At 41.2% G+C, this 26639-nt stretch overlaps 2 protein-coding genes across 2 annotated transcripts in view; both read right to left on the reverse strand.

The window, feature by feature from the left end:
- Window positions 1–833: 833 nt before the first annotated feature.
- Window positions 834–26639, reverse strand: part of LOC308101110 (adhesion G protein-coupled receptor E5-like) — a 52298-nt gene continuing 26492 nt past the window's right edge. The window contains exons 2-16 of the mRNA XM_080450457.1: window positions 16489–16557; window positions 16009–16340; window positions 14772–14886; window positions 13578–13615; window positions 8292–8387; window positions 7961–8114; window positions 6866–6985; window positions 6234–6433; window positions 5887–6078; window positions 5524–5718; window positions 3838–4064; window positions 3345–3503; window positions 2548–2716; window positions 2141–2212; window positions 834–1929 (exon numbers count right to left, since the gene is read on the reverse strand). Of these exons, the coding sequence (XP_080306583.1) occupies window positions 1882–1929; window positions 2141–2212; window positions 2548–2716; window positions 3345–3503; window positions 3838–4064; window positions 5524–5718; window positions 5887–6078; window positions 6234–6433; window positions 6866–6985; window positions 7961–8114; window positions 8292–8387; window positions 13578–13615; window positions 14772–14886; window positions 16009–16340; window positions 16489–16557 (2186 nt within the window). The 3' untranslated portion in view covers window positions 834–1881. The remainder of the gene's footprint in view (window positions 1930–2140; window positions 2213–2547; window positions 2717–3344; window positions 3504–3837; window positions 4065–5523; window positions 5719–5886; window positions 6079–6233; window positions 6434–6865; window positions 6986–7960; window positions 8115–8291; window positions 8388–13577; window positions 13616–14771; window positions 14887–16008; window positions 16341–16488; window positions 16558–26639) is intronic.
- Window positions 23770–26639, reverse strand: part of LOC308101111 (adhesion G protein-coupled receptor E5-like) — a 26255-nt gene continuing 23385 nt past the window's right edge. The window contains exon 17 of the mRNA XM_080450458.1: window positions 23770–26639. This exon is cut by the window's right edge and continues 766 nt beyond it. The gene's annotated coding sequence lies outside the window, so the exon portion shown is untranslated.

The raw sequence follows: 26639 nt of genomic DNA on the forward strand, positions 1-26639 counted from the left end.
TGTGTGTGTGTGTGTGTGTGTGTGTGTGTGTGTGTGTGTGTGTGTGTGTGTGTGTGTGTGTGTGTGTGTGTGTGTGTGTGTGTGTGTGTGTGTGTGCGCGTGTGTGCGTGCGTGCGTGCGTGCGCGTGCTACACTGCATATAACTCAGTCCACAATTATAATATAGTGTATGTGTATATACAGTATATATGCATATACTTATATATATATATATAAATATATATATGTATGTATGTATGTATGTATGTATGTATGTATGTATGTATGTATGTATGTATGTATGTATGTATGTATGTATGTGTGTATATATACTCCAAGCCACATTTCCTACTATTCTATTCATACTATTTATGCAGTTGTAGCACCTTCATATTTGCATTCACATAATTTTGCCAGAAATATTTACTTGCCGCACCCAAGCCGGGCTACTCATACGCTGAGTTGGCGGTGCCTGTGATCGAACCCATGTCATCACTTCTAATTTCACTTGTTTATCATGTGCCCTGTGTGAGTTCTTTCTCCTGATTGGATAAAATTGGTATACCGACTTGAAAATGCATTTTCTGTTTAATCAAGAACTGGAGACATGGAGACCCCCTAAACACTCTATACCAATGAATGAGTACCATCAGAATATAAAGCAATTTATTTTAACAAAAACAATACCTCTTACCCTACATTTAATGTATTCCATAACTATTCCTTAATCAGCTGTTTGCAACTTATAACAGCTGCCCTTCCTATTATATAAGAACTATATAAGTCATAAAAAGTGGTAATTATTAACAGTTTTTTCTTTCTTTTTTACCAATTATTTATTTAGAAATATTTGCATTTCTAGAATTTGTTTTAAAAATACAGAACATACAATATAAAACACAACAGAAAAATTAAAATGGGAAAGCTTGACATATTTGAAAGACATTTGCACTTAAAAAGAAACATTAGGCTACATACAATCAAAGGGAGAGTGCAATAACAAAGATAATAGGCCTATATAAACTTTATAGCTTCATGACTTCTATTAGCATACTGATCCCGATCAGCACTCTGAATAGCAGGTCCTAAAAACCTTCCAAAACCATATAATTAAAATCTACAGGTAAAAGTTACAGGTAGTCATAAATCTTTGTTTTTGTTTTTGCGTGCAGAGAAGAGAAAGTGCTCATAAGAAAAAAATGACCTTGTCTGACCTGACCATATACAAGACTCTCGTATTGGCTTCCTTAATTGTCACATCCCTCATAGAATAAAGGGGAAGGGGAAGTAGCCTAGATTGCTCAAAGACCAGCCCAGACCCATGAGTGAGATTTGTGTCAAACTTGGAGGCAACTGACAACTGGGCTGTTGTGGGAAGGTGGATGCAAACACACTCAAAATCCAATAGAATGGGATGGAATGGGAGGCCACCCTAGATCAGATTAGACCAGAGGTCTTCAACAGGGTGTCCGCGACCCCTAAGGGGTCCGCGGAGGTACTGCAGGGGGTCCGCGAAATTGTTTGATTTAAAACTTTTTTTTCAAAAATGTCTATGTCTTTAAACATAACATGACATATTTGAATAGCTTAGTATTGAATGCACAATAACATGGTATGTTTATACATATTTTGTAGAGAAAGAAAAGGTATTTTGCACACCTACTGGGACAACCTGTGGGTAGGAGCAGGCTCCAGGCAACCATTTGTTCATGTTTATACATATAAAACACAATTTTATACATAAATATACGATATATGTGGTGGCCTACCCCCTACCCTACGAGGTAGGGGGTCCCTGCTCCATCACCCCATCAGTTTGGGGGTCCCTGGTCTGAAAAGGTTGAAGACCCCTGGATTAGACAACAGCAAAACAAGATTCCAACAGTCAAGTGCCTTTGATTGCTAAAGTTGGGCCAGGACGATTGATTCTCCTGTGTCGCTGGGATTCCCCTAAAGTAATCACACACACACACACACACACACACACACACACACACACACACACACACACACACACACACACACACACACACACACACACACACACACACACACACACACATTCAAAGAGTCAAGCTCAAATTACGTGGCTGCATATGTGTGTGTGAATGTTGGAGGCTACAGAACAAAAATTGCTGTATTCCACTGCATTACTGCTTACTTGTGATTGACGTGAAAATTGGTTCTCCTGTTGTGTACAGATAGAGAGTTTCTTGATGTACCACTCTCTTACCTGTAGAGGGCAACATAACATTATTAAATTATGACCAGCAATCTCACCATCTCTCCATTCTTACTTTTGTCAGATCTTTCTCTGATCTCTAGATTTTTCTCTGGTTTAGGAATTGCTTGTATATGCACACATGGGATTACTAAACAGAAGTGATTACTGTGTGTGTGTGTGTGTGTGTGTGTGTGTGTGTGTGTGTGTGTGTGTGTGTGTGTGTGTGTGTGTGTGTGTGTGCGTGCGTGCGTGCGTGCGTGCGTGCGTGCGTGCGTGCGTGCGTGCGTGCGTGCGTGAGTGAGTGAGTGAGTGAGTGAGTGAGTGCGTGCAGCAAAACACATTACCTTATCACACAGAAGGCAGTGCATGGCAAATATCAGTGTCCCCTGTAGGCTATTGAGGATAGTGAAGATGTAGACAACTGCTACTGTCCCGTTTTCGAACAGGAAAAACCCAAACACCCACGTCAGACCCAGCACGCACATCAGTGCAAAGGCTTTACATGTGAACGCTCTGGGGGGAGGGGCGGGGGGGGGGGGGTGTAAGGGAGGAGAGAAGAGACAGCCATAAACATTGTAAAAATCTGCCTGTTCCAGAAAGAACAGAATTTAAAATCCTTCTCCTCACCGACTTGACCAGCCTTGGCACAGACACTGTTCAGGGGCCTGCTCAATATGTAATGTGCCATTAGATAACTTTTGTTGTGATTTGAGTTAGAATACTCCCGCTATACACACAAACACAAAACTGAGACCGCAGTCTAACATTGGGAGTAGAAAGAAAAAATGGGGAGCAGGAAAAATCAAGGTGGCACAACAAAGTTGAAATTAGGCTTTACAGGAAATAGGGCCAAAGATTATTAGAAACTCAATAGAGGAATATCAAAGATTATCTCACAACAGCATTGCATTTTCTGTTAGAGCTCTGTGTGGAGACAGACTGGGTGACTTAGGGGAGACGTGGAAACCAAAGGGACACATAAGGTATAATTAGATGTGGTACCCAAACAGTGTGCTGTGAGACACGCACGCACACGCACACACACACACACACACACACACACACACACACACACACACACACACACACACACACACACACACACACACACACACACACACACACACAAATACAGACTGACTTAATTCTGTCCGGGTTGGAGAGGTCTGGGTTGATGCTCTTGAACTTCTTAGCCAGCTTCCAGGTGGTGATGGTGAAGAATAACACGTTCAGGAGGATGATGCCAATCACAGGGCCATTGAAACTCCAGATGAAGCCATGTTCCAGTGGCAGCCAGCAGCTGACAGTAAGGGACGACACAGGGGTTCATGTTACCCTCACTAAAGAACTAGTCACATTAATTGGCATTGCCCTTAATCACTGTTACAGTCTCAAAGTGGTTTACGGTCCAAGACAAATCGGACAGGGGCCGAGTGGCAATCCAGAATGACTGTGTGTGTGTGTGTGTGTGTGTGTGTGTGTGTGTGTGTGTGTGTGTGTGTGTGTGTGTGTGTGTGTGTGTGTGTGTGTGTGCGTGCGTGCGTGCGTGCGTGTGCTCGCACACACACACACACACACACACACACACACACACACACACACACACACACACACTATGCTTTCCACATGCTTACTGTCGTTCAGTGCCATATCCAATGTTCATAAGCCTGTAGATGGTAGATATCACCACTATGACCAGGGGTGTTCCATATCCCACAGCGTACAGGTACAGAGGATGATCTTTGTCTGCGTTCATTATCGGCTTCACCATACGGTAGAGCTGCACCCCTTCTAACAGCATCCAGCAAAACATCCCCAAGAAGAAGTAATGGAGCAAGGCTGCCACAAGCCCACAACCAACCTGAAAGACAAAATGATTTCATACACAGGTTTTCCGTACCAAAACTGAACCCTGTCTCTAACCCTCTCTCCAGCTCTTTAGCTAAAATACATTTTGAGATCGGGATACCAATTTTATCCAATCAGTGGAGAGAATTCATACAATATACAAGATGAACACGTTACATTGGAAGTGAGGGGGAAAAAAAACGGAGCGGAAATGGAGAAGATATTGAAATTTAAGAAGAGCTGGAGAGATAAGGATACCCCGGGTACTGAATAAACACACTATGGTAATGATTACTATATGAATATAGAGCTTAATTTATTTTTATAATTTTTTATTTTATTTTAACCAAAATAACCAAAATTCTTCATGCTTTATGTGATTTTATTTTTAAAAGAAAGCGGGGGAAAAAAGAACCAAACTGAGAATTAGCATGTGAGTATGAAGTTGTTATGTCAATCGCATATGTCTCTTGGACATGAGAAGACATTAGGCTACAGCAGGAAGGCATGATTCTGACTGTAGCACCATGGCATGTTTCAGTGAGCAGGGAGCTTTTGCTTCCCCCGCATCCCCTGGCATCATCATCACTTTATTAATGCTGTTCTCATAGATGGTCGAATGCAATTTCATCAGCAGAATATTGTTCTCCTCTGTTGTATATTTCATAACATAACATACAAATCTAAAGCCATATATTCAATTCACAAGTACAGACAGGAGAGTGTATTCAGAGAGGTGACTGTTGGCTCTGACCTGGGTGGGGGGTACAATTAGCATTCTCTTTGTTTTACCTGGGAGACAGAAGGTCTAGGTCTGTGTCTCCATCCCCCTTTCCTGGCTCATACAGTTGCAAATGTATTGGGCCGGGAGGTGGGGTCCCACCTTTCAAGGCTGACACACCCACACATGTACCTCCTCTTTTGTACTAAAATGTAAGCTTAGTGTGTGTGTCACTCAGAGGCCGAGGGGCCGATGGGGGGAGCGGAGGCTCCATAGGAAAGCTGTACTCTGTTGTACTATGAAATAAATTGGAAACAAGTAACCTCACTGACTGGAGTGATGCCTCAATCCATTCTTCATCAACCATTCATACACACCTCTGGAACATCAAACTAACTACAATATGGCGTTGTTGGCAACTAAAAGTGTAGAACCTTTACCAAATATAGTGAAGTCTGTGGCTTCAGATACCACACCTCCAACTGTCAAATACGTCATTTAATTAACGGGCATGGAGTTACAGTATTTAAATATGATTTAAATAACACTCTTTTTGGATTAAATAATCTAACACCCAAAACTACCACTACAAAACCCATGACTAGTATAATTACACTTTGCACTCAGTCAGGTAACGCACCATTTAAGTTCCACAATTGGAGTTGGACATCCGACACGATTGCGCCCTGTGTTATATACTGTGCAGTGTGCACCATAGCTTGTCTAAATTGGGCCCTTAGTTCATACACACCTTAGATTCAGTCTGTGAAATGCCAATGAGAAATATGAAGTCAGCAAAAAAGAGGCAGATGCAGAGGTGGAGTTGGATGGTGGTGCGGGTTCCCTTTATGGAGCGACAGAACCTGAAGGTGTAGATGCACACTGCCAGACACAGCAGAGAGATGACAAGACCCAATATGGTCAGCGACTCCAGCCCAAAGAGCGCCTGTACATGGAAAGAGAGCGGGTTTAAACTCTACAGGACTGTGTGTGTGTGTGTGTGTGTGTGTGTGTGTGTGTGTGTGTGTGTGTGTGTGTGTGTGTGTGTGTGTGTGTGTGTGTGTGTGTGTGTGTGTGTGTGTGTGTGTGTGTGTGTGTGTGACCCATGCCTAACCTCCATGGGGTAGAGGGCCATAAGCACAGCAAAGCTTTTGATGTGTTTACAACGACACACGGTGTGTGTGGAGTTGGAAGATTGTTCAGTGCAGCCATCTGTGGCCCAGGCCCCTTCCTCCGTATCTTGTCCTTGTGGTCCATACTTCCAGTATGCACAGATGAATTTCACCTTAGAAGTATTACTCCCCTCCTATAATACACAATAAACACACCCATTATTATTATTAGCAGTATTATTTATTTATTTGTGTTTGTTTCTTTATGTTTTTCACTTGTGGTGTAAACCACTGACATGATGACGACAAGGTAACAACATCTCCACCTAGACTGCCGCTAATGGCCCACCTGCAGGTGTCTCATTGTGATTATGACAGGTTTGTCCAGGAGTTCTGTGGAACTGTTGGACACTACAACTGACGCCACTTTAGAGTAGACCTGGTAGTTAGGATCCACACCATCCTTCTGGTGTCCACTGAGATGCTGAAAGGAGTGGTTAACAGACTTCTCCAGATTCTTGTAGCTCACCAACACAGCGAGAGCAAAACCTGTGAGAAATTAGAAAGTCTTAATTATGGAATTTCCCCCATGCGCACGAACACACAAAAACACAAAAACACAAAAACACAAACACAGGGCTCTCCATTTATAATAGTAAGATATAGAAGTTTATTGAGGACTTTGGAAGTGATGGCCTGGAGGATGCTGTTACAGTAATCGAGCTAGGATAAATGTGTGAATGAGTGTTTCGGAGATGGGCAATATTCCTAAGGTGGGGTTTTGGTGACATGGTTTATGGGTGAGCCAGCGAGTTGAGTGAGAAATCCTGGTAGAGAGTTTGGGCCAATAATGAAATGCTTTCAATTAACATCACAAATGTGCATTGTGGCAAGAGAAGAGAAGAGAAGAGAAGAGAAGAGAAGAGAAGAGAAGAGAAGAGAAGAGAAGAGAAGAGAAGAGAAGAGAAGAGAAGAGTTTACCAGGGTATGTTCCATTCCCAATTAGTTTCTGCCAGTCAGTGTCTAGAGTAGCACTCTGAGTCCTCAGATGAATTGGTCCAGTGGGTGGAGTCTTTCCCTTCCTCACAGCAAGCTCCGCCTCTATTCAAACACAAACCCATTTCAGTGACAATTCCTATGAAACCCTTAACCCTGTCCCTATAATGCATTATACACTTACTTATAATGCATCATAATCTGTGTATAACTCTGTATAATTATAGTTACTGTATAAGAGTTTATAACTGTAATCACACTTAAAAATCACACCCAGTGTGAAGTGGGCGGTGTGGTCACAGTGGTCATCACAGTGATGGAAGAAGTGATGGAAGAAGTGATGGAAGAAGTGATGGAAGAAACCATAACTTAGAAAAAAACACATTTATGTTTTTATTTTAGTTATGGTTTCTTATATAGGGTTATGCACATGTGTCATGTTTCCCTAGCCAATCACAGTCCTGAATAGACTGTGATTGGCCAATCACGGTGCAGGGTTAGGGGGGTACATTTGTGGCCAATCACAGCGCAGGATTTGGTGTGCAAATATCCAAACCTCACATATAGGGGTGGTTTCACCGCCCAAAAATGTCATCATGACTTACAGTATAAGGTCAGGCATAAATGCACTGTATTCTGCTTAAAACATTGTATAATTACATTTACAGTATAAGCACTCATATACACATAATGCAATCATATTTATAATGACTTATGAATGAAGATCAAGAAACAAAAAAACGTCATAATTACTGCATTTTCTTTTGGCCAGGATCATAGTGTATTAGTTATCATACTTGTAATGCATTATAGTGTGACTATAAGTCACTATTTGTGTGTGTGTGTGTGTGTGTGTGTGTGTGTGTGTGTGTGTGTGTGTGTGTGTGTGTGTGTGTGTGTGTGTGTGTGCGTGCGTGCGTGCGTGCGTGCGTGCGTGCGTGCGTGCGTGCGTGCGTGCGTGCGTGCGTGCGTGCGTGCGTGCGTGCGTGCGTGCGTGCGTGCGTGCGTGCGTGCGTGCGTGCGTGCGTGCGTGCGTGTGTGTGTGTGTGTGTGTGTGTGCGTGCGTGTGTGCGTGTGTACCTGTCTGGCTTGTCTCTATGTGGGTGTAGTTGTCTTGGAGCTGGGGTCCGATTAGCCTCAGAGCATCCTCCACTGCCTGAAGCAACCCAGTCACCTTGTTACTGTTGTTGAGGTGACCGGGGGACTCCAGCAGGTCTTCCACTGCTGTGAACATCTACACAACAGAGGAGGAGACAGCATACAAGGAGATGTGAGAGAAGATTGTGTGTGTGTGTGTGTATGTGTGAGTATGTATGTGTGTGTGTGTGTGTGTGTGTGTGTGTGTGTGTGTGTGTGTGTGTGTGTGTGTGTGTGTGTGTGTGTGTGTGTGTGTGTGTGTGTGTGTGTGTACCTCTCGTAGTACATCTCCATGACTTGGCTTTCCTTCAGACAGGTTAGTGCAGCTTTTCCACATCAGGGACAAGATATTAGACAGACCTGATGAAGACTGGATGGATGGATGGATGGATGGATGGATGGATGGATGGAGAGAGAGAGAGAGAGAGAGAGAGAGAGAGAGAGAGAGAGAGAGAGAGAGAGAGAGAGACAGAGAGAGAGACAGAGAGCAAACATGTTTTGACACTAGCAGCCCTATAATTGCCACTGCTATACCCGCACCCGCTGCCCACTAGCCTTGATTTACTGCCCACTACCCGTGAATTAGGGATAAGGGAGCTGGCACTGTCCCTAAACGATATTTTGTGCCCGCTATACCCGCTATTCATTATGCCGACTTATGCCGATTATTTGCGAATGGAAGTGTGCCCTTGGGCGTGTTGAGGCATTAGCCCCCAAATTGCAATTTTTACCAAACACGTTTTGGAAAGCTTTACATGCTCATTGAGTTGTTTCATTTGCTGTCTGTTATGAGTGTTTAATTGACATTATCATCATTTTACAATTTATGTCTTGTTTTGAGCAGTTTTTAATGATCAGTGTTTAAAGATCTCACAAGTTAGAACCAGAGTTAAAGTGTCTAACCTTGACCTTTAGAGAAAGAATCTATTTACTGGCAAAGTGCAGCTGAGAAAACCGTGTCAGTGAGGCTTTAACCACAAGAATAAGGAAGTGCTGGTAACAGCCTGGCTGGAAACTTCCTGTAGATAACAGGAAACCACAGGCAGGGTCACAGACACAAGTGCCAGACACATGCAAGCTGAATGACACTTCCAAAGTCAGATAACGTAGATGGTTGTGAGTTATGTCAAATTAATGATAATCAAACCTTGAAAGATGAAAATTTATTATAATTATTAATAATTATTATAATTGTATGTCTTTATTTTGTAAGTGGTTAATGTTGATAATCATTTATTTACTCTGAAAACAATGCCATAATCAAGAAAGGGAAAGATTGAATTGTAGAAGAAAGGTACTTGAAGAAATAGACAGTATGATGTGTATGAGGAAATAAGGAGGCCCTAGTCAATCTAAAAGCTAACCTGTTATAGATTTGACTAGCACCAGTTTAAAGGAATGAGAACTATACACAGCAAACCATTTATCATGATCTACCTATTATAGCCCACAAAAGAGTTTATGCTGTAAGAATTGTTGGTACAGGCAGTATAGACCAGGACTAGTACAATCATAATGAATAAGGAGCGCACCTAAGAATCATATGAGTGAATGATGCAAAGCCCCCACAGAGAAGCTGACATAAGTGTAGTGTTGTCAACGATATTATTGTCCTCATTGCATAAGGTCTGAGTGACAGTAACAAGTAGGTTTCATCAGTAGGCTGGGTGAGCAGGCATACACCAAATGATTTGATGGAATGTATTGGTGGCCATGCAAAGCAGTGGGGTGAAATTAAACTTAGAAAGGGAGGTGGAGCATCATTATTGCTAAAGATTCTAGGTGGGGAAAGAAGGTATTCATTTCCAGTAAAGAACCCCCCTATAAGGGAACGGAGAAATGTCAGGATAGGTCAAGGAGTTTAGAGGGAGGTGATAATGGGCCGGGGTCAAATCAGGCCCTTGAAAAGTTGTGCACGAAAGGAAATTTGGGCTCTTGCGCGCTAAAGTTAAATATCTAATTACCTGTTAGGAGTAGGCTAGTCTTAGCCATATTACCCAAATTAGCCACTAGTGTGGCAGTAAGATACTTAAATAACAGATAGGGTAGTTAAATGAGCCAATACTTTTTATGCACAATTAGATTAGAGCTCCGAACTTATTGATAGGCAGGATAAGGGGCTTTGCCCCTTATAACCTATTACTAGGTTAAACAGGCGAGGAAAAGATTGTTCACCTTATAACTCCTCTGCTCCAAAAGACAACAGGTAAAGAGTTAAGGAAAGTAAGGGAGAGCGTGTGTGTGTGTGTGTGTGTGTGTGTGTGTGTGTGTGTGTGTGTGTGTGTGTGTGTGTGTGTGTGTGTGTGTGTGTGTGTGTGTAACTGACAGGCAGACATCGACTCATCGACACACACACCTTGCCCACATAACTAAAAGGCTGCCAATATTTTGAGTGCGCACATACTCGGGTATGGACTAGTATAGATTCTAAAGAATAAAACCAGAAACCAACTTTCACACAATAAATGTAATAAATGAATGCAGATGTTAAATGAGGTGATTATGGGCATTAAGTTAATACAGGGTTGTTCATACAGTATAGTGCTTATAATTGAATATGGGTGTGGCCTTATGTAAGTCAGTCGGCTCTATTCTGTGGTAGTTTTCCCAGCCGCAACGCTACCCTTAACCTGTTAAATCCGGATAATGGAGCTGCGCCGCCCCAATAGGTTATTCTAGCACCTGCTCTACCCGTCACCATTATGCCGACGCCGTTATTTGCGCATGGAGGTGTGCCCGTGGGCGTGTTGTTGCTATATCCCCCACATTGACATTCTCAACCCACACATGGGTACGGCTTGGGGAGGGGGGATAGTGGATTCTAAAAGCACCCGCTGGTTTATAAAATCGCCCGTCAAGTGCACACAGACACTACAATGGCTTTGTGCGTTGGACCATGAGCCGTGTTGCCAGCCTTGGCGAGAAATAAGCAACCGCAGTCCGCAGGTCTATGAAAACAAAAAGAAGCAACTATAAGGCCACATGAGCACTTCAAACTACTAACTAGAGCTTTCATATCCCCTAAATATTTCAGCCCGGCTCGACTAATAATTGACAAATTAGACCCAGCACAGCCCGTCAGTCATTTTTTTAAAGAAGCCTTATTTCTCATTAAATCTTGGTAATTCGTTAAGAACAGGAGTCATTCTACCCTATTCCAACAGTCTATATTTTATTTAAAAAACAGCTTGGAGCAAATAGGGCTATATAAATATATACACTGCCCCATAACCATTTTAAAAATGATTATGGTTATTCTATGAAATATATGTTTAGAATAACCGTAATCATTTTTGCAATGGAGAAATCACTTCCAATGTTACCTTCTACTGGCCGCTGCCTGTGCTATCATTTGAAGAAATAATCCAACATTTACTTTGAGGTGAAAAAGACATGAAGAAAGCTCTGAAGATCCATTATTTATGTCATGTTATGGTTTAAACTTTAAAGGGGGCTCTCTGCTGCTGCGTCATGACAAGACAGTGATTGATTTGACCTACTTTTGCGTTGCGCTGCCCTGTTGATTAATTATTTGGCATCAGCTGTGTAAGAATATATAACTATTTTAAATGGCTTTCATATACTCTTGGGGATCTGACTAATATGACAAGCTTATTGTGAACACAATACGCTACAAATTAATTAATATATGAATTTATTTGGATGTAAAAAAAACGTAGACCCGGCCCAGCCGGTGCCGACGGGCCGGGTCGGGTCCCGTTGGGTTTGGGCTAAAATCTTAAGCACTTACATTTTTTCATAAGATGATCGGATCATCTATAGTGTGATTTTCATTTTGGCTGCTGTCTCGTTAAACCCATGTTGCGGGTGAATATTATATTATATATTATATATATTATATTATTATTATATTCCCCACGTAAACGCTACGTTCATGACCCCCCAAAATAACCATATTTGAACTGGGGACCCCCCCATTTTGTTTGACTCGGTTCCACAGATAAATATTGTGAAAATAGCAGATCTACAAGCTCGCCAGGCGTTGGGTGCTCCATTGTGGTCTCGACCCACAGGTTGAGAACCACTGCATTAAAAGCTCCAAGCAAGTTACATGTCTAGTATGTTGTTGACCACGTAATGTAATGTTTTTGGTTTGTTAGGCTACTCCGTGGCGCGCGCGCGCCTCATGCTGTCCAAAATAACAGATCTATAAGCTGTTGACAGACATGACGCAGCGCCGTTGATAGCTTGTATGTCTGTTATTTTGGGTAGGTAGGCGACGCACATACGCATCGCAGCAATGTGTCTGGGTTTGAGAGGCTTTGATTGATGTAAACTTAAAGTTTAGCTCTGTTCGGGATTACTGAACAAAGGTGGATGACGAAAGATAACGGGACAATATGGATGTAAGTTAACTTTAACTGCGTCACTTCAGAGGGAACTATGGAGCAACTTCAGAGATGTTTACACACCCCTGGAATCCATTAGAATGGTGGAAATAGAACGATAACAGCCAACGTGAGTTACATAGGCTATAGACCTTTCCTAAAACTGTCCAATTTATTATACCCATGTGCTACTGTTTGTCTGTGTACCACATAGGAGCGTTGTCGCAACATGATGTAATTAATTATTTGGGAGCAGCCGGTGTGTACCAATAGTATACATATTTTAAATGGCTTTCATATACTCTTGGGGATCTGACTAATATGACAAGCTTATTGTGAACACAATAGGCTACAAATTAATATAAAAATGTATTTGGATAAAATAAAAATAAAGAAGGAAAACAAGCCCAGTGTGGCTTATAATAATCAGACCAGGCAACAATGCAGACAGGTAGATTATAGGCTAGAGCATATATTGGATCGGGGATGACGGCTAGCGCAGTCTTCTCTTAAAGGCAATGGTTTCTGGCACGGTGATTGGTTTTATCATTGTAACGCCCAAACCACACCTATGCATAATGTAACGGGTAGCTCAGGTGTTTGGCGGGTGAGGGGGGTGCCATAGAATACCGAATTTTGCGGGGAAACGCCTCTTGCCTAGTCCGAAATCCGTAATTAGTGGTTTGTTCAAATGAAACCTGGAATAGCGCCCAGTAGGCCATATCATACATACATACAAACATACATACATTAGGGCATTAACAGAATAATCGAATATTCGAATATTCGACTATCAAAACCACTATTCGACCACTGTAATCAAAGTCGATTATTTTATTAAAAAAAAAGGAAAAAAAAGTAAAAAAGAAAAAAAAGAAACTGTGGCTTTTCTACAGCAGACACGCAGCTGTGAGCTCTGGTTTGACATAAACTCGCGTTCCTTGAGTCGAGTCATCAATGCCATAATTTTTTTTTTTTTTTTTTTATAATCAAATCGATTAATCGAATATTCGAATACTTATAGGTCGAATAATTCGAATGCTAAAAATCACTATTCGTGAATGCCCTAACATACATACATACATACATACATACATACATACATACATACATACATACATACATACATACATACATACATACATACATACATACATACATACATATGATTATTCTGCATCTAATGATTGAATATACTGTAGATAACTCACCTGTGTACTGTCTGCTTTGAACTGGTCACACTGCAACTCTGCATGAAAGATATTAAACTGATCAGAGCGATACAGTAACACATCAGGGCCAGCAATGTTCAAATTCGCCAATCAGGATGGAAAATGAACTCCTGGGAGTGTATGTGCAACGTTTCACTCCGATCGGTAAAATTGCAAATCGGCCCGTGGGAGGGGAACTTCCGTGTGCTCTCCAGATCTGTTATATAGCTCTATGGTCCTGGCACCCGAGCATATTTTATAATAGGCCTACATATTAAAAAAATTGTCAGGGAGAGTGTCTTGCGACAGAAATGTGCGACTGAAAAGAGTGTGTAATTTGCCAAAAACTGTGGAATGGCTATTGTGAAATATATACAGGTTAAAGATTATATCGAAAATTCCTTTAGTGTAATTGAAAAGGTTATGTAGTAGTATGAGTGTGTGTGTGTGTGTGTGTGTGTCTGCAATTTGCAACTGGACCTAGACAAGTCCTCTAGCTTGCCAAAAGAAATTAGCCCCCAATATTTTTCTGTAAATATACTTTTATTGCTCCTAGTAATGATGATCTTTTGTATAGTATTGCATGTCTTTATATGTCTTGAATACACAGGAGCACAATGGAATTATTTTGTGTGCTATATTTTGTGTATATCTGTACCTCTGTACTTTTTGCAAACTGTTAATAAAGTATTCAACCAATCAATCAATAAATCAATCAAAGCCTGTTTGAGAACCACTGAATTCTAACTTTCAAATTTAACCTTAAAAGATGGCTTAAAGCTAACCAAATTTGTAATCATGAGTAAATTTCGGCTCCATTAATCACTGCCTTCTCATATTTTACTGTATTCGTTTTGTCTTCTGTACTATGTCTACTTGTTTTGTATTGTTGACGATGTCTCTTTTTGTATGGATAACTATACCACTTTTTAATAGCCTGCTCAGGGACTACAGATGAAAATTAGCCAACTCTGAATAACTCTGGCTCATTTACATGGACGTGAATAACTGACATGTTGATCAATGTGCATTGTCCCTGTTAAATAAATAAATAAATAAAATTAGAACATACTGGGTTGTATGAGCAAAAAAGTTAACAAAACTGGATGAAACCTAAACTGAAACAGAACGTCCAACTTGTGCAAGGAAATAAGGGTTGGGAATTTAAAATCATAATCGGGTCATAGATCTCACCTGAGCATGGGGTCCCTTCGTTGCCGTAGTTACTGTACCCAGCTGAACAATTGCACCAGTAGCTCCCTTCACGGTTTTCACAAGTCCCCTTCACGCCACAAATGTCTCCATCTTCCTGACATTCTGGTAGTAGTAAGTATTTTATTTTGGTCTTAGCAGGATAAATTCTATATATTCAACATATCATCATATCATAATCATATCATATATGGTTTAGACCAAAAAGGTGTAGGCTGAAGCCAATGGCTTATTTTGCCTATCCTTTTTCACACAAAACAAATTGACGTAAAGGAAAAAAAGGATGGTGTAAGAGGGGGTGGTGGTAGTGGGTGGTGGGGGTTGGACACAGAGAACTACTTGACATGACTCTTAGGTGTCGTGCCGTTTAGGACAATATTCAACAACAATGCAGTAATGTTCTATCATCATGGCAAAGCACAAATTTGACTTAAAGTTGTTGTAGGTGATTTATTTAAAATAAGTGTTAAATAGCTCAGTATTTAGATAGTAATCATTGATATAGAGTGTTGTTTTGTTAGTTTAAAAACAAACACAAAAAATAACAGCACATCACCGCCTGCTATAAAGTGTACTTGTGTTTTGATTGAAAACGGTTGAAACTGAGGCAATGCTGTGCGCTCTTATTGTTTTAACCCGTCACTCTTTGTCCAGCACCAGCGACTAACTGGATGTGTGCTACCTTCACTTTTGATACTTGAACAGCAAACTGGTTGCTGTGCGTAGAATAGTATTATGAATTAATTAATTAATTAATTAATGCTGCACTATGTAACTTCTTCTCTTCTACCCCAGATTTGAACAGATTTGAGCTTCATGGCCTGCACATGTGCTGACATTTTTACCATTGAGCTAATAGCGCCTGCCTGCTTGCTTGATCAATCTGTGCTGCTTGAAAAAAGATTGATTCTATTTGATCAACACTTCCAGTTAGTACATAGTGCCACTTTAATTAATTAATTAAATGTTTCAATTGTGGTCATACCACAGTCTAATGCCAAAACCAAGGGTCTCTAAAAATCTGAATAGGTCTGGAAACTGCACAGTATTCTGAAATACTCAGACATAATGAGGGTTTAATACTTCATCCAGTGAGATATTTTTTTTTTACAATTTATATAAACTGTGATTCAAGGGAATAACATCAACTGTCATCAAGTGAATGACATGAAACATAAACAGAAGTGAGAAACAAATAATCCATGGCAGACAATAAAACATGAAGCTTACTTAAACAGATCACACCAGCATCCATAGAATGTGTGCAGTTATGAACTCCATATCCATTGTGTTTGCAGGCATCAAGGGACCTCTCTCTGCCATAACACTCCATACGATTCAACCAGATTTGACCAAGGCCTTCACCAAAGAACGCCCACCTTTTGCGTTTGGCTGTTTGAGTTGTTCCACAACCCATCTGTCTACACACTACTTGAGCTTCAGTGTCATCCCACCAATCATCACATATTGTTCCCCACTGGCCTTCATGATAAACCTCCACTCTACCAGAGCATCCATCAGTGCCATTCACAAGTTTTACCTGCAGAGGACCTGAGGACAGTAATATAAAGTGAATAGACATTACAACATGAAAGCTATTGATGTTACAATTATTATTATTGTTGGACACAGCCTTTCAGAATTGCCCAAAATAAATAATTAAAAGCAGATGACTGGCTAAAGATAGAGATCAACATACATTTTCCTTCAGCATTTTCTTTCCCAATTCCACAGCTGGAGTCACATCTTTTCAGCACACACAGTAACCCTGTGGAATAAGACAAGACACTATTAACCTGTGATGTTCTTCACGCTACATGACAAGCACTCAGTGCAGTATCCACAAACATTCTAATCACAAAGGCATTAGGCTGCCCTAGCGTGTTTGATATCTGGACTAGAGGGTCGGGTTCAAAATCTCTGGAGAAACATTTCGTGAGATCCCATTGGTTCACCGATCTGTCCGTCAGCCCCCGCCCCGCCCCATGCCCCTCCTCCTCCCCCAATGTGCAGCATTGAAAGCTTTGACTTCACAACATTTGGAGCGACGCCCACTGCACTCTGGTTGGTTGGGGAAATGAAACACTTCCTATTCCAGGAACGTCAAAGCTCTTATTTTTTAGCAAAACTAAAAAAATAAAAGCCTGGAGATTGAGGCTACAAAGGAATTGACAACTATATACTGGTGCATCTTTAGCCTGGCATGGCCAGACTAATATCACTGGGCTTTTTTTTTTTTTTGCACTGGCAGATTTGTCTGGTTTCCAGGTTAGAGCATCTTGACGTTCTCCCCATCTTTTGAGATTTGCACTCTTTCTCCCTTCATAAACTGACTGTTACTGTATATTCCCTGTAAGCTAAGGTGCGATATGCGTGTAGGGTTGCAACATTTAATAAAACCAATCAATTCAATCTATTATAGAAAATATTTTAGTGAAATAATTTATTTTGGTGGGGAACATTTTTTATAAAAAAATCCCCCAAAAAATTCAAAACGTTAGAAAACGCAAATCTATAATGCTCATAACGTGTCGCTTTGCTCGACACCATTGTTGATGAAGTGTAAAATAGGGCTTAAGACTAATCGATTTAATCAATTATAAAAAAAAAAAATCTAACTTAGAAAATAATCGATAGATGCAGGTCTAATTGATAGACTTACCCATAATCAGTAAGGCCTTTCCAAGCCCCATGTTGAGCTGAATACTGTATCAGAATCCTACCACAGCCTCTGGCCCTCAGTCAAGATGACTAGCCCAATGCATTTGGAAAAACTATATCGTTTGTAGAATCCTAAACTACTGTGCAGCTACAAATTCAGTGTCCATAAAATTCAAGATGACACAGTGGAAGAGAAAGCGAAAGATATGAAGCAACCAGGAAGAAAAATATGTGACACTGCTAACTACAACTGTACCCACATAAACCACACACACGCACGCACGTACGTACGCACGCACGCACGCACGCACGCACGCACGCACGCACGCACGCACGCACGCACGCACGCACGCACGCACGCACGCACGCACGCACGCACGCACGTTTAATATTTAAAGTCATGACTATCAATCGACAAATCAGCAGAACTACAAGCTCACAAGATCTGTGAGCTTGTAAATCAGCTATTTTCAAATAGCCGATGTACATAGGTTTCAAGTGCTTAAACTGATTTAATGCTAAATTAAATCATTTTGCTGGGGACCCCCTGGAACCCCCTCAAGGACCCTTGGGGGTCCCCAGACCCCACTTTGAGAACCAATGCACAGACTGAAAATTACCACCATCTTTACATTTGACTATAGGACGGTATTTTTTACTCAAGTACTGTACTTAAACGCTAAACAAAGCAACCTAATCTACAGACATTGTATTCAATGAGAGCAGGGTGGATAGCAACTGTGGTTAAACAAGACTGATATTTAAATAAGAGAAGGGCCATTTCTCCTATGAAAGCAAATAAAACAGGCAGGTGTGCTCGAGCACTGGTTGGCTCCTATGTGTGCACCTGATAGAGGCATGCATGCTACACATGTTACAAACTGCACGCTGCAGGGAGTCACTCACTGCTAAAGAAATTAGTGCTGAATTGTCAGATCAGACTCATGAAAGCTGTGAAGCAGCTGTGAAGAACTGCTCTACTTCACCATTCTGAGGTTCAATGGATTTCACAGTGTTGTCACACATGTTGAAGTTATGCGTCTAGTTAGGGGTTTTACTTCTCCAAAACTGCACAGAACTGGCCGCAGCAAAATGTGTTAAGGCAGCATCACAACCATTTTAACCACTTTATCCATATTTTATATGTTGGCTATTCAAAAATAGCAGATCTACAAGCTCACAGCGAGCTTGTACATCTGCTATTTGTTGAACATTTTTGAAAAATCTTGAAATTGTTGAATAATTTTGAATCAGAACACACAACACAAAAAAAAAGTATTTTTATTTTTATTAATTTTAACTTATTAAATTGTGAATTTTGGGGGATTAGTTTGAAAATCTTTTGAAATAAAAACTAAATGTAGGAAACTAAAGGGGTATTTACTCACGATCCATACAAATTGGGGCCTTTCCAAGCCCCATGTTGAACTAACTCAACTGAATACTGTATCAGAATCCTACCACAGCCTCTGGCCGTCTGTCAAGATGACTAGCAAATTCAGTGTCCATAAAATTCAAGATGACAAGGTGGAAGAGAAAGCGAAAGAAAAGTAACAAACAGGAAGGAAAAATATGAGACACTGCTAGACCCTGTATACCCACATAAACCACCCACACACGCACGCACGAACGCACGCACGCACGCACGAACGCACACACGCACGCACGCACGCACGCACGCACGCACGCACGCACGCACGCACGCACGCACGCACGCACGCACGCACGCACACACAAATGCACGCACGCACGCACGCACACACGCACACACGCACGCACGCACGCACACACAATAAGCCGATGACTGTGATTATGATTTATACAGTCATTTTGTGTCATAATAAAGACTGCCTAACAGATTTTCAATTGATAAGCAGAAACAAAAAAAGTTAAATATTTAAAGTCATGACTATCAATCAACAAATCAGCAGATCTACAAGCTCACAAGCTCTATAAGCTTGTAGATCAGCTATTTTCAAATAGGGTTCAAGTGTTTAAACTGATTTAATACTAAATTAAATCATTTTGCTGGGGACCCCCTGGTACCCCCTCAAGGACCCCTGGGGGTCCCCAGACCCCACTTTGAGAACCAATGCACTATAGACTAGACCACCATCTTTACATTTGACTTCAGGACGGTAATTCAAACAATTCAGAAACAAACAATAAAGCACGCACATCCACTCACTAAAAACCAGGTGCTGGGCTGAGGTCAAATTCTACAAAGAAGAATAAAGTCTGTACACTGGGTCATGCTCCAAAGCTTAAGCATTTATTTTGGTTCCTTTTTACACCATTGGACGTGACGTTTCGAGCCTACCGGCTCTTCATCGGACACAAAATGCGTTATGCACATAAAACAATAATGGAAAAATCCTTATAGGACTTTTACAATATACTGGTGAATGCACATGATCCAGTTTCAGGTAGTCAAGACATAGTTAAGATTTCACTTCCTTTTTAATTTTTCTCAAATGCTTTGTGGTTTGCCCCAGTTCCTTTTCCTCAGCATACTGTGCAGTTAGTTATTGGTTGGTGACTCATGATGAGACAAAAACATTTCCCATTACACATGACAATACAAATAATTCATTGTATTGTATTGCATTGTCTTTTGTCTCATGGCAGCTGTTCCCACCCTCACACACATTTACTGATGTATTGTGTCATTAGTTGTGACTGAAAAGTAGCAGCAACCTATTACTAACAGTTAATTTACCTGGACCATTGATATTCTACCAGGGTCCTGGGTTCCTCTTAATTCACCGGTCCCCTGATATGATTAGCTGGGTTTCACATTTAAACCAACAAACACAAGGGTTATTGGACAGTAGATGATATGAATGGATCTTTTCTTGGTCTAGGTTTTCAAATTGCTCCATGATCGACCAAAAAGGCCCTCTGGATCAACCGGTTGATCTTACAAACATGCATGTCCACCACCATGCTCTAAAAAAACAACTACAGTAAGTCCTGGTATACACATGGATGCAGGTTTTAAAGCACCCTATATGTCATAACTGTACAGACGTCCTATACTGACTGCTTGTTGAAGACCCCCCTGTCTCCTTTTCACTGTACAAGATGAGATGGTCCTTTATGTCAGAAATGAGTGTGTTTGCGTTGTTTCATTTGGTTTTAACAAGCTTTTCTTCTTGGCTGATGAAGCATAAAATACTGCATCTCGTTAAAGTTATGGTAAGTGGATGTTTTGGTGTTAAATAGCTCTATATTCTGATTGTAGACTAACTCATTAATATAGAGTGTTTTTTTCAGTAACAGAGTCTCCATGTCTCTCCAGCTCTTTATTAAACAGCAAATGCCTTTTCAGGTCGGGATACCAATTTTATCCAATCAGGATAGAGAACTATGACAGGATACAGGTTAAACTAGTGAATGAAAGTGATGACACAAAGAGATGAGCAGACAAAATTGGAACTGGAACACTATAAAGATCTCTCCTGATTGGCTGAGATTTTGCCATTTTGCCACCCACCTGAAAATGTATTTTCTCATATGTGTGCACCTGATGGAGGCACTTGTTGGCTACACAGGTTACAAACATGGTGGTGCGTGCAGGGAGTCACTCGCTGCCAAAGAAATTAGTGCTGAATTGTCAGATGTCATGAAAGCTGTGAAGCAGCTGTGAAGAACACACTGCTCTACTTCACCATTCTGAGGTTCGATGGATTTCACACCGAACAGTGTTGTCACGTATGTTGAAGTTATGTGTCTAGTCAGGGGTTTTTACTTCTCCAAAACGGCACAGAGCTGGCTGGGGGGGGCAGCAAAATGTGTTAGGGCAGCATGTGTGTGTGTGTGTGTGTGTGTGTGTGTGTTTGTGTGTGTGTGTGTGTGTGTGTGTGTGTGTGTGTGTGTGTGTGTGTGTGTGTGTGTGTGTGTGTGTGTGTGTGTGTGTGTGTGTGTGTGTGTGTGTGTGTGTGTGTTTGTGTGTGTGTGTGTGTGTGTGTGTGTGTGTGTGTGTGTGTGTGTGTGTGTGTGTGTGCGCGCTTGCCGTGTCAATAAAGCCCCTTTGAATTGAATCGAATTGAATGAGACAACAGGGTCTATATATGTCACAGGGAAATTGGCATTCCAGGGAAATTGAAAAAGGAGCGCTCGTTTTTAGGCGCGAGACAGGGTTTTTCGAGACAGGGTTTTTTACACGAGGCGCTCCTCCTCGCGAGGAGGAGGAGGAGGCGCGCGGCGGGGCTTTGATGCGAGGCGGACCTGGCTTTTGTTGTTCCCCCCCACATAGCAACCAGGAAGCTACGCTAGGGGAACGTTGAACACGGGTTCACACGCACGCGTGATAATAGTTATTGTCCATGACGGAGGCGCGCCGACTTAGCAGAGCTTGAGGCCGAGGAGGCGCGCCCTTGCGCCTCCAGGCGCGAGTGCCCGCACCAACCGGCCAATGGTCTGCTAGTCGAATCAGCGCCGTCCGAGTTGTAAACCGATAGGGGTAGAACAGATCTTTTCATGGATTACTATCCACGTGTGCGTGTGTGTCGTGGATAAACTAAAACAAATGTTAAAAGCCAGAACACAATAAAATTATCTTAACAGTCATGCTTTCAATAAACCAAATTGAAAGCATGAGCGTGTGTGCGCACGCGTGTGCGTGCACACACATGCACGTTCATGTCTATGCACGTCTATGCACGTTGCATAGATGTGTGGCTTGCATTTCCCTCTAGCGTTGGTTCTACAGAATTGCCTGGGGGGGTGAAAACGAGCGCTCCTTTTTCAATTTCCCTGGAATGCCAATTTCCCTGTAACATATATATATATATGCCACAATAGACACTATGAATTCAACAACCTCTAAGCTTCAAAGAGTCTTCAAACAGGCCACAATAGTAGCTGCACATTTGGTTAATGTTGCAATTTAGAACATATTTGAATTAATATCAAAGATTATTTTAACCTATGTGTATGGTAGCATATAATACAATACAACTAGTAGATCTGTGTGTGTGTGTGTGTGTGTGTGTGTGTGTGTGTGTGTGTGTGTGTGTGTGTGTGTGTGTGTGTGTGTGTGTGTGTGTGTGTGTGTGTGTGTGTGTGTGTGTGTGTGTGTGTGTGTGTGTGTGTGTGTGTGTGAGACTGTAACAGGTGTGTCCCACAGACAACATGGCCTGTTGACCCTGGAAGCTCTCTGTTAACATCTGGAGGAGAGACAGGCTGGGACATAGATATAGAAACCTAGATACCTCATTGGCCTCTGCAGTTCGTTGGAGCGACTGATATTAAAGAGTATTTTGGAGCGACCATTTTAGAGTAGGCAAGCTACCATTCAAAGTCACTACTGGCCAATCACAGTGCGTTGACTACTGGCCAATCACAGCGCGTAGACTACTGGCCAATCACAACGCATCTAACTGACTTTTGCTGCGCGGCAGCCTCTTACGAAAAGACCCGCCCCCACCTGCCTGTGTTTGGCCTACCGAACGCCCCCTTCTGTGACACACGCCTACTCTAAAATGGCGCCCGAGATACCAATGCCTCAGAGCCGAAGGAGGCGTCTACCTTTATATGTCTATGGGCTGGGACACATGGACAGCAACCACATAGAGTACAGAAGTCCTGACGTCATTGAGACAGACAGACAGACAGACAGACAGACAGACAGACAGACAGACAGACAGACAGACAGACAGACAGACATGATTTGCTCAATTTCACTCAAACTCAAAATATTTGGGGGAAAAAAGCATGCTTTATTTGATATATTATTTTGTTAATACTTGAACAACAAACAGTATGGTGCGGATAATGGTGAATGTGGCACAACAAAATGTAATTTGAATCATACAATTCTGAAAATATTTAACACTAGCTCAGATTTAGGGGTCAGTTTGTACCTGTTTCAGTTAAATTCTCAAACAACTACTTACATATTCCATAACTATTCCTTAATCAGTTTGAAACTTGTAAACAGTAACAGCTGCCCTTCCTATTGTGTATATGTCATAAAAAGTGTGTGTGTCCATAGGTAGACTAATTATTACCTCGACAACTGTCAACTTCTGCTAAAACACACATTCCAGAATTAAATGCCTTAGGCTGTGAATGGGTGGAAGACCAGGGCAGTTCTTCAAATTCAGTTGAGTGCTCCACTACTCAATTCACACCTTAATCACCCAAGCACCCTTAGATTGTAGATTGTACTTAAGGATACTTAAGTACTGTATGTATGTATGTATGTATATATATATATATATATATATATATATATATATATATATATATATATATATATATATATATATATAGAGAGAGAGATATTTCAAAATAATTCAACTTAATTAAGACAAAGATGCATACAGATGTATTCATGCATTCGCTCTCCCTCCCCATGGTAGGCCTACAGACACGTTTCAGTGTCTACTGCTCATATTAGCTTTTTTAAATAAATATTTTTAAGGACTATTTGCTTCATATTTGCTTTCATACAATTTGATGAAATTAAATGTTTAAGAATAGTGGCAACATATATTCTAAAACACAGCAGAAAAATAAGATCATATACATTCAAACGGAAATGACATATTTGCACTTAAAAATAAACGTTAGGCTACATACAGTCAAAGAGAAAGTGCAATAATAAACATAGGGTACATAAACGTTATAACGTCTATTAGCCTATTGATCCGGATCTGCACTTTGAATAATTGTGGGGTCCCTAATTCAGCGCCAGAGGTGGATGAAGTACTCAACCCCAGTACTTGAGTAAGAGTACAGGTACTCCTGGTCAGATTTACTCAACTACAAGTAAAAGTAGCTCAGTCAAAATGTTACTCAAGTAAGAGTAAAAAAGTCATTGCTTTTGAATATACTTAAGTATTCAAAAGTACATGCTTTTAAAAATACTTAAAGTACAACTAAAAGTAAAAGTAAAAGTCCTATGAAGTCCTCGACTAACCTTCTCGACTAACCTCCTCGAACTACCTTCCTCTGTGTTAAATACAGATACCTTTGTTTTCTTCGCATTGAGCTTGAGGCCGATATTCCTGCACTCCATTTCTACTGCAAGTGTTAGTTCCCTTACATTCTCTGCTGTGTCCGAGACTCGGGGAATGTCATCTGCATAGTCAATGTCAGTAATCATGATGGGAGTTACTAGCTTAGTCTTTCTCGGGACCAGTGTGAACCCCAGTGCCTCAAAAGATAACAGGAGTCACACATGAGTGACACATCGCTGACAAAGCTGCACTCAGATCAAATTAATTATATTCCAGTACTTAATGTACTTTGGTGATAAAGAAAATCTATTTGGTACAAATTCTCAGATGCAGGACCATCAGCTGAGACCTTTTTGTCAAGATACAATAACATTCAGCTTCAAAGATTAGGACATGGAGCTAACTTTAAACTGAGGCCATCTGTTCTAAAAAATAAATAGAAAAATGTAATGCATAGAGTAACTGTCATGAAGGGCGTTTTGATTAGTGATTAGACATATTTTTTCACCAGATCATAAGTAACATCTGGTCATATGACACAATACCTTACATGCTCATTCTGCATGCATACAGTTGACATAGAAAACAAAACATTCTCTCTGTTCAATATATGTTTGTGCAGAGACCTGCACAAATTGGCGACAATCTTGTGGGTGCCGGGGAGCCCGAGCACACAAGGAGAAAGCCCAGCACCCACAGGAAATGTGTCGGTCGGATGACTATTGTGTGATGCTTTGTAACGTGCACAGCATGTATGATGTACCCGCTCTGATACCGTGTGTTATTGTGAACAGAGGCAACCAGTGCATTAGACAGGAAAGAATGGTGATCGCGCACACAGTCTTCACTTACAGCAAAAAAGTATTTTATTGCCAACTGACATTCATCAGGTATTTCTGATTAAGGGGTTAAAATTTGGTTGATGTGTGTGTGACTTGTTGTTGAGTACCCTACCCACCTAACATAAATCGGCATCCATGCCTGCAGAGATGGTGGTTGCAGAGAGGAAGGTGTTGTTTGCAAGGCATGTGGTTAGGTTGAAGGTTTTAACATCTGTCATTTTTCAGTAGACACGATCTACAGCCTTCTTGACCACATCCTCTGCTCTCATGAGAGCAGAGGATGTTTCATATGTACCCACACGCACGTACAAAACCACCCCAATTGTATAAGTTATATTGAATTAACATACTCTACCATACAGATGGGACAAAATTAAATTTTAATAAAAAAAAAGTTACATAGTGCCTCTTTAAGTAAATCTCATGTCATAATTTTTTTACAGTACGTGCTTTTAAAAAATACTTAAAGTACAAGTAAAAGTTAAAGTAGAAGTACATTTCTTAATTTTTATAGCAATGAATTGCTGTAATGTTTTCAAAATGAATGTATCCACCTGTTTCCGCGGGAATTTACTGGAGCAAAAATCCTGTGTGGGAAACATCCTGCGGGGGGACCGGAAGTAGGAAATAGCGGCTCAGTGTGTTTACATTTGCCAGCAGAACGTAGCTCGTTCGCAGCGTGCATCCGTTGTCTGTCAACAACACAGTAGTCTGTAGTGTGCCTTGACTTCAGTGCGCTGACTCTCTCCCCATGCACCGCCCCCCGCCCCCTTGCGCTTCAACTACATGCAAAAGGCCCGTTAGCCGCAGTACAGCTACGTTCTGCTGGCAAATGTAAACACACTGAGCCGCTATTTCCTACTTCCGGTCCCCCCGCAGGATGTTTCCCACACAGCATTTTTGCTCCAGTAAATTCCCGCGGAAACAGGTGGATAGGACCTCGTAACTCTGTTTCAGAGAAGTAACTCTCAGAAACAACCTGCACTGTCTGCATGCACTGATGTGCTTGCTTGTAGAACCACTACGTTATACAAAGCCTGCAGAAACACCTATAAAAACGAAAATAGAACCAGAACTAAATTCTTTTACTCCTATACACCCATACAAGATGTAACAAAAGGCGAGCGGAGGGGGAAGCCAGAAACACGGCTAATGTGAGAGCAGAAGTGTGGTAAAAAGAAACAGCCAACCTAAAAGTACTCAGTACTTTACAGCCTTCCTAGAAATGTACTCGAGTAAAAGTAAAATATTTGTCTTGGAAATGTACTCAAGTAAGAGTAATAAGTATTAAAACAATCTAATACTCCAGTAAAGTACAGATCCTCAGAATCTATACTTAAGTACAGTACTCAAGTACATTTACTCCGTTACTGTCCAAC

The sequence above is a fragment of the Gymnoscopelus braueri genome (assembly GCF_963280865.1).
Source record: "Gymnoscopelus braueri genome assembly, chromosome: 14".
Classification (NCBI taxonomy): domain Eukaryota; kingdom Metazoa; phylum Chordata; class Actinopteri; order Myctophiformes; family Myctophidae; genus Gymnoscopelus; species Gymnoscopelus braueri.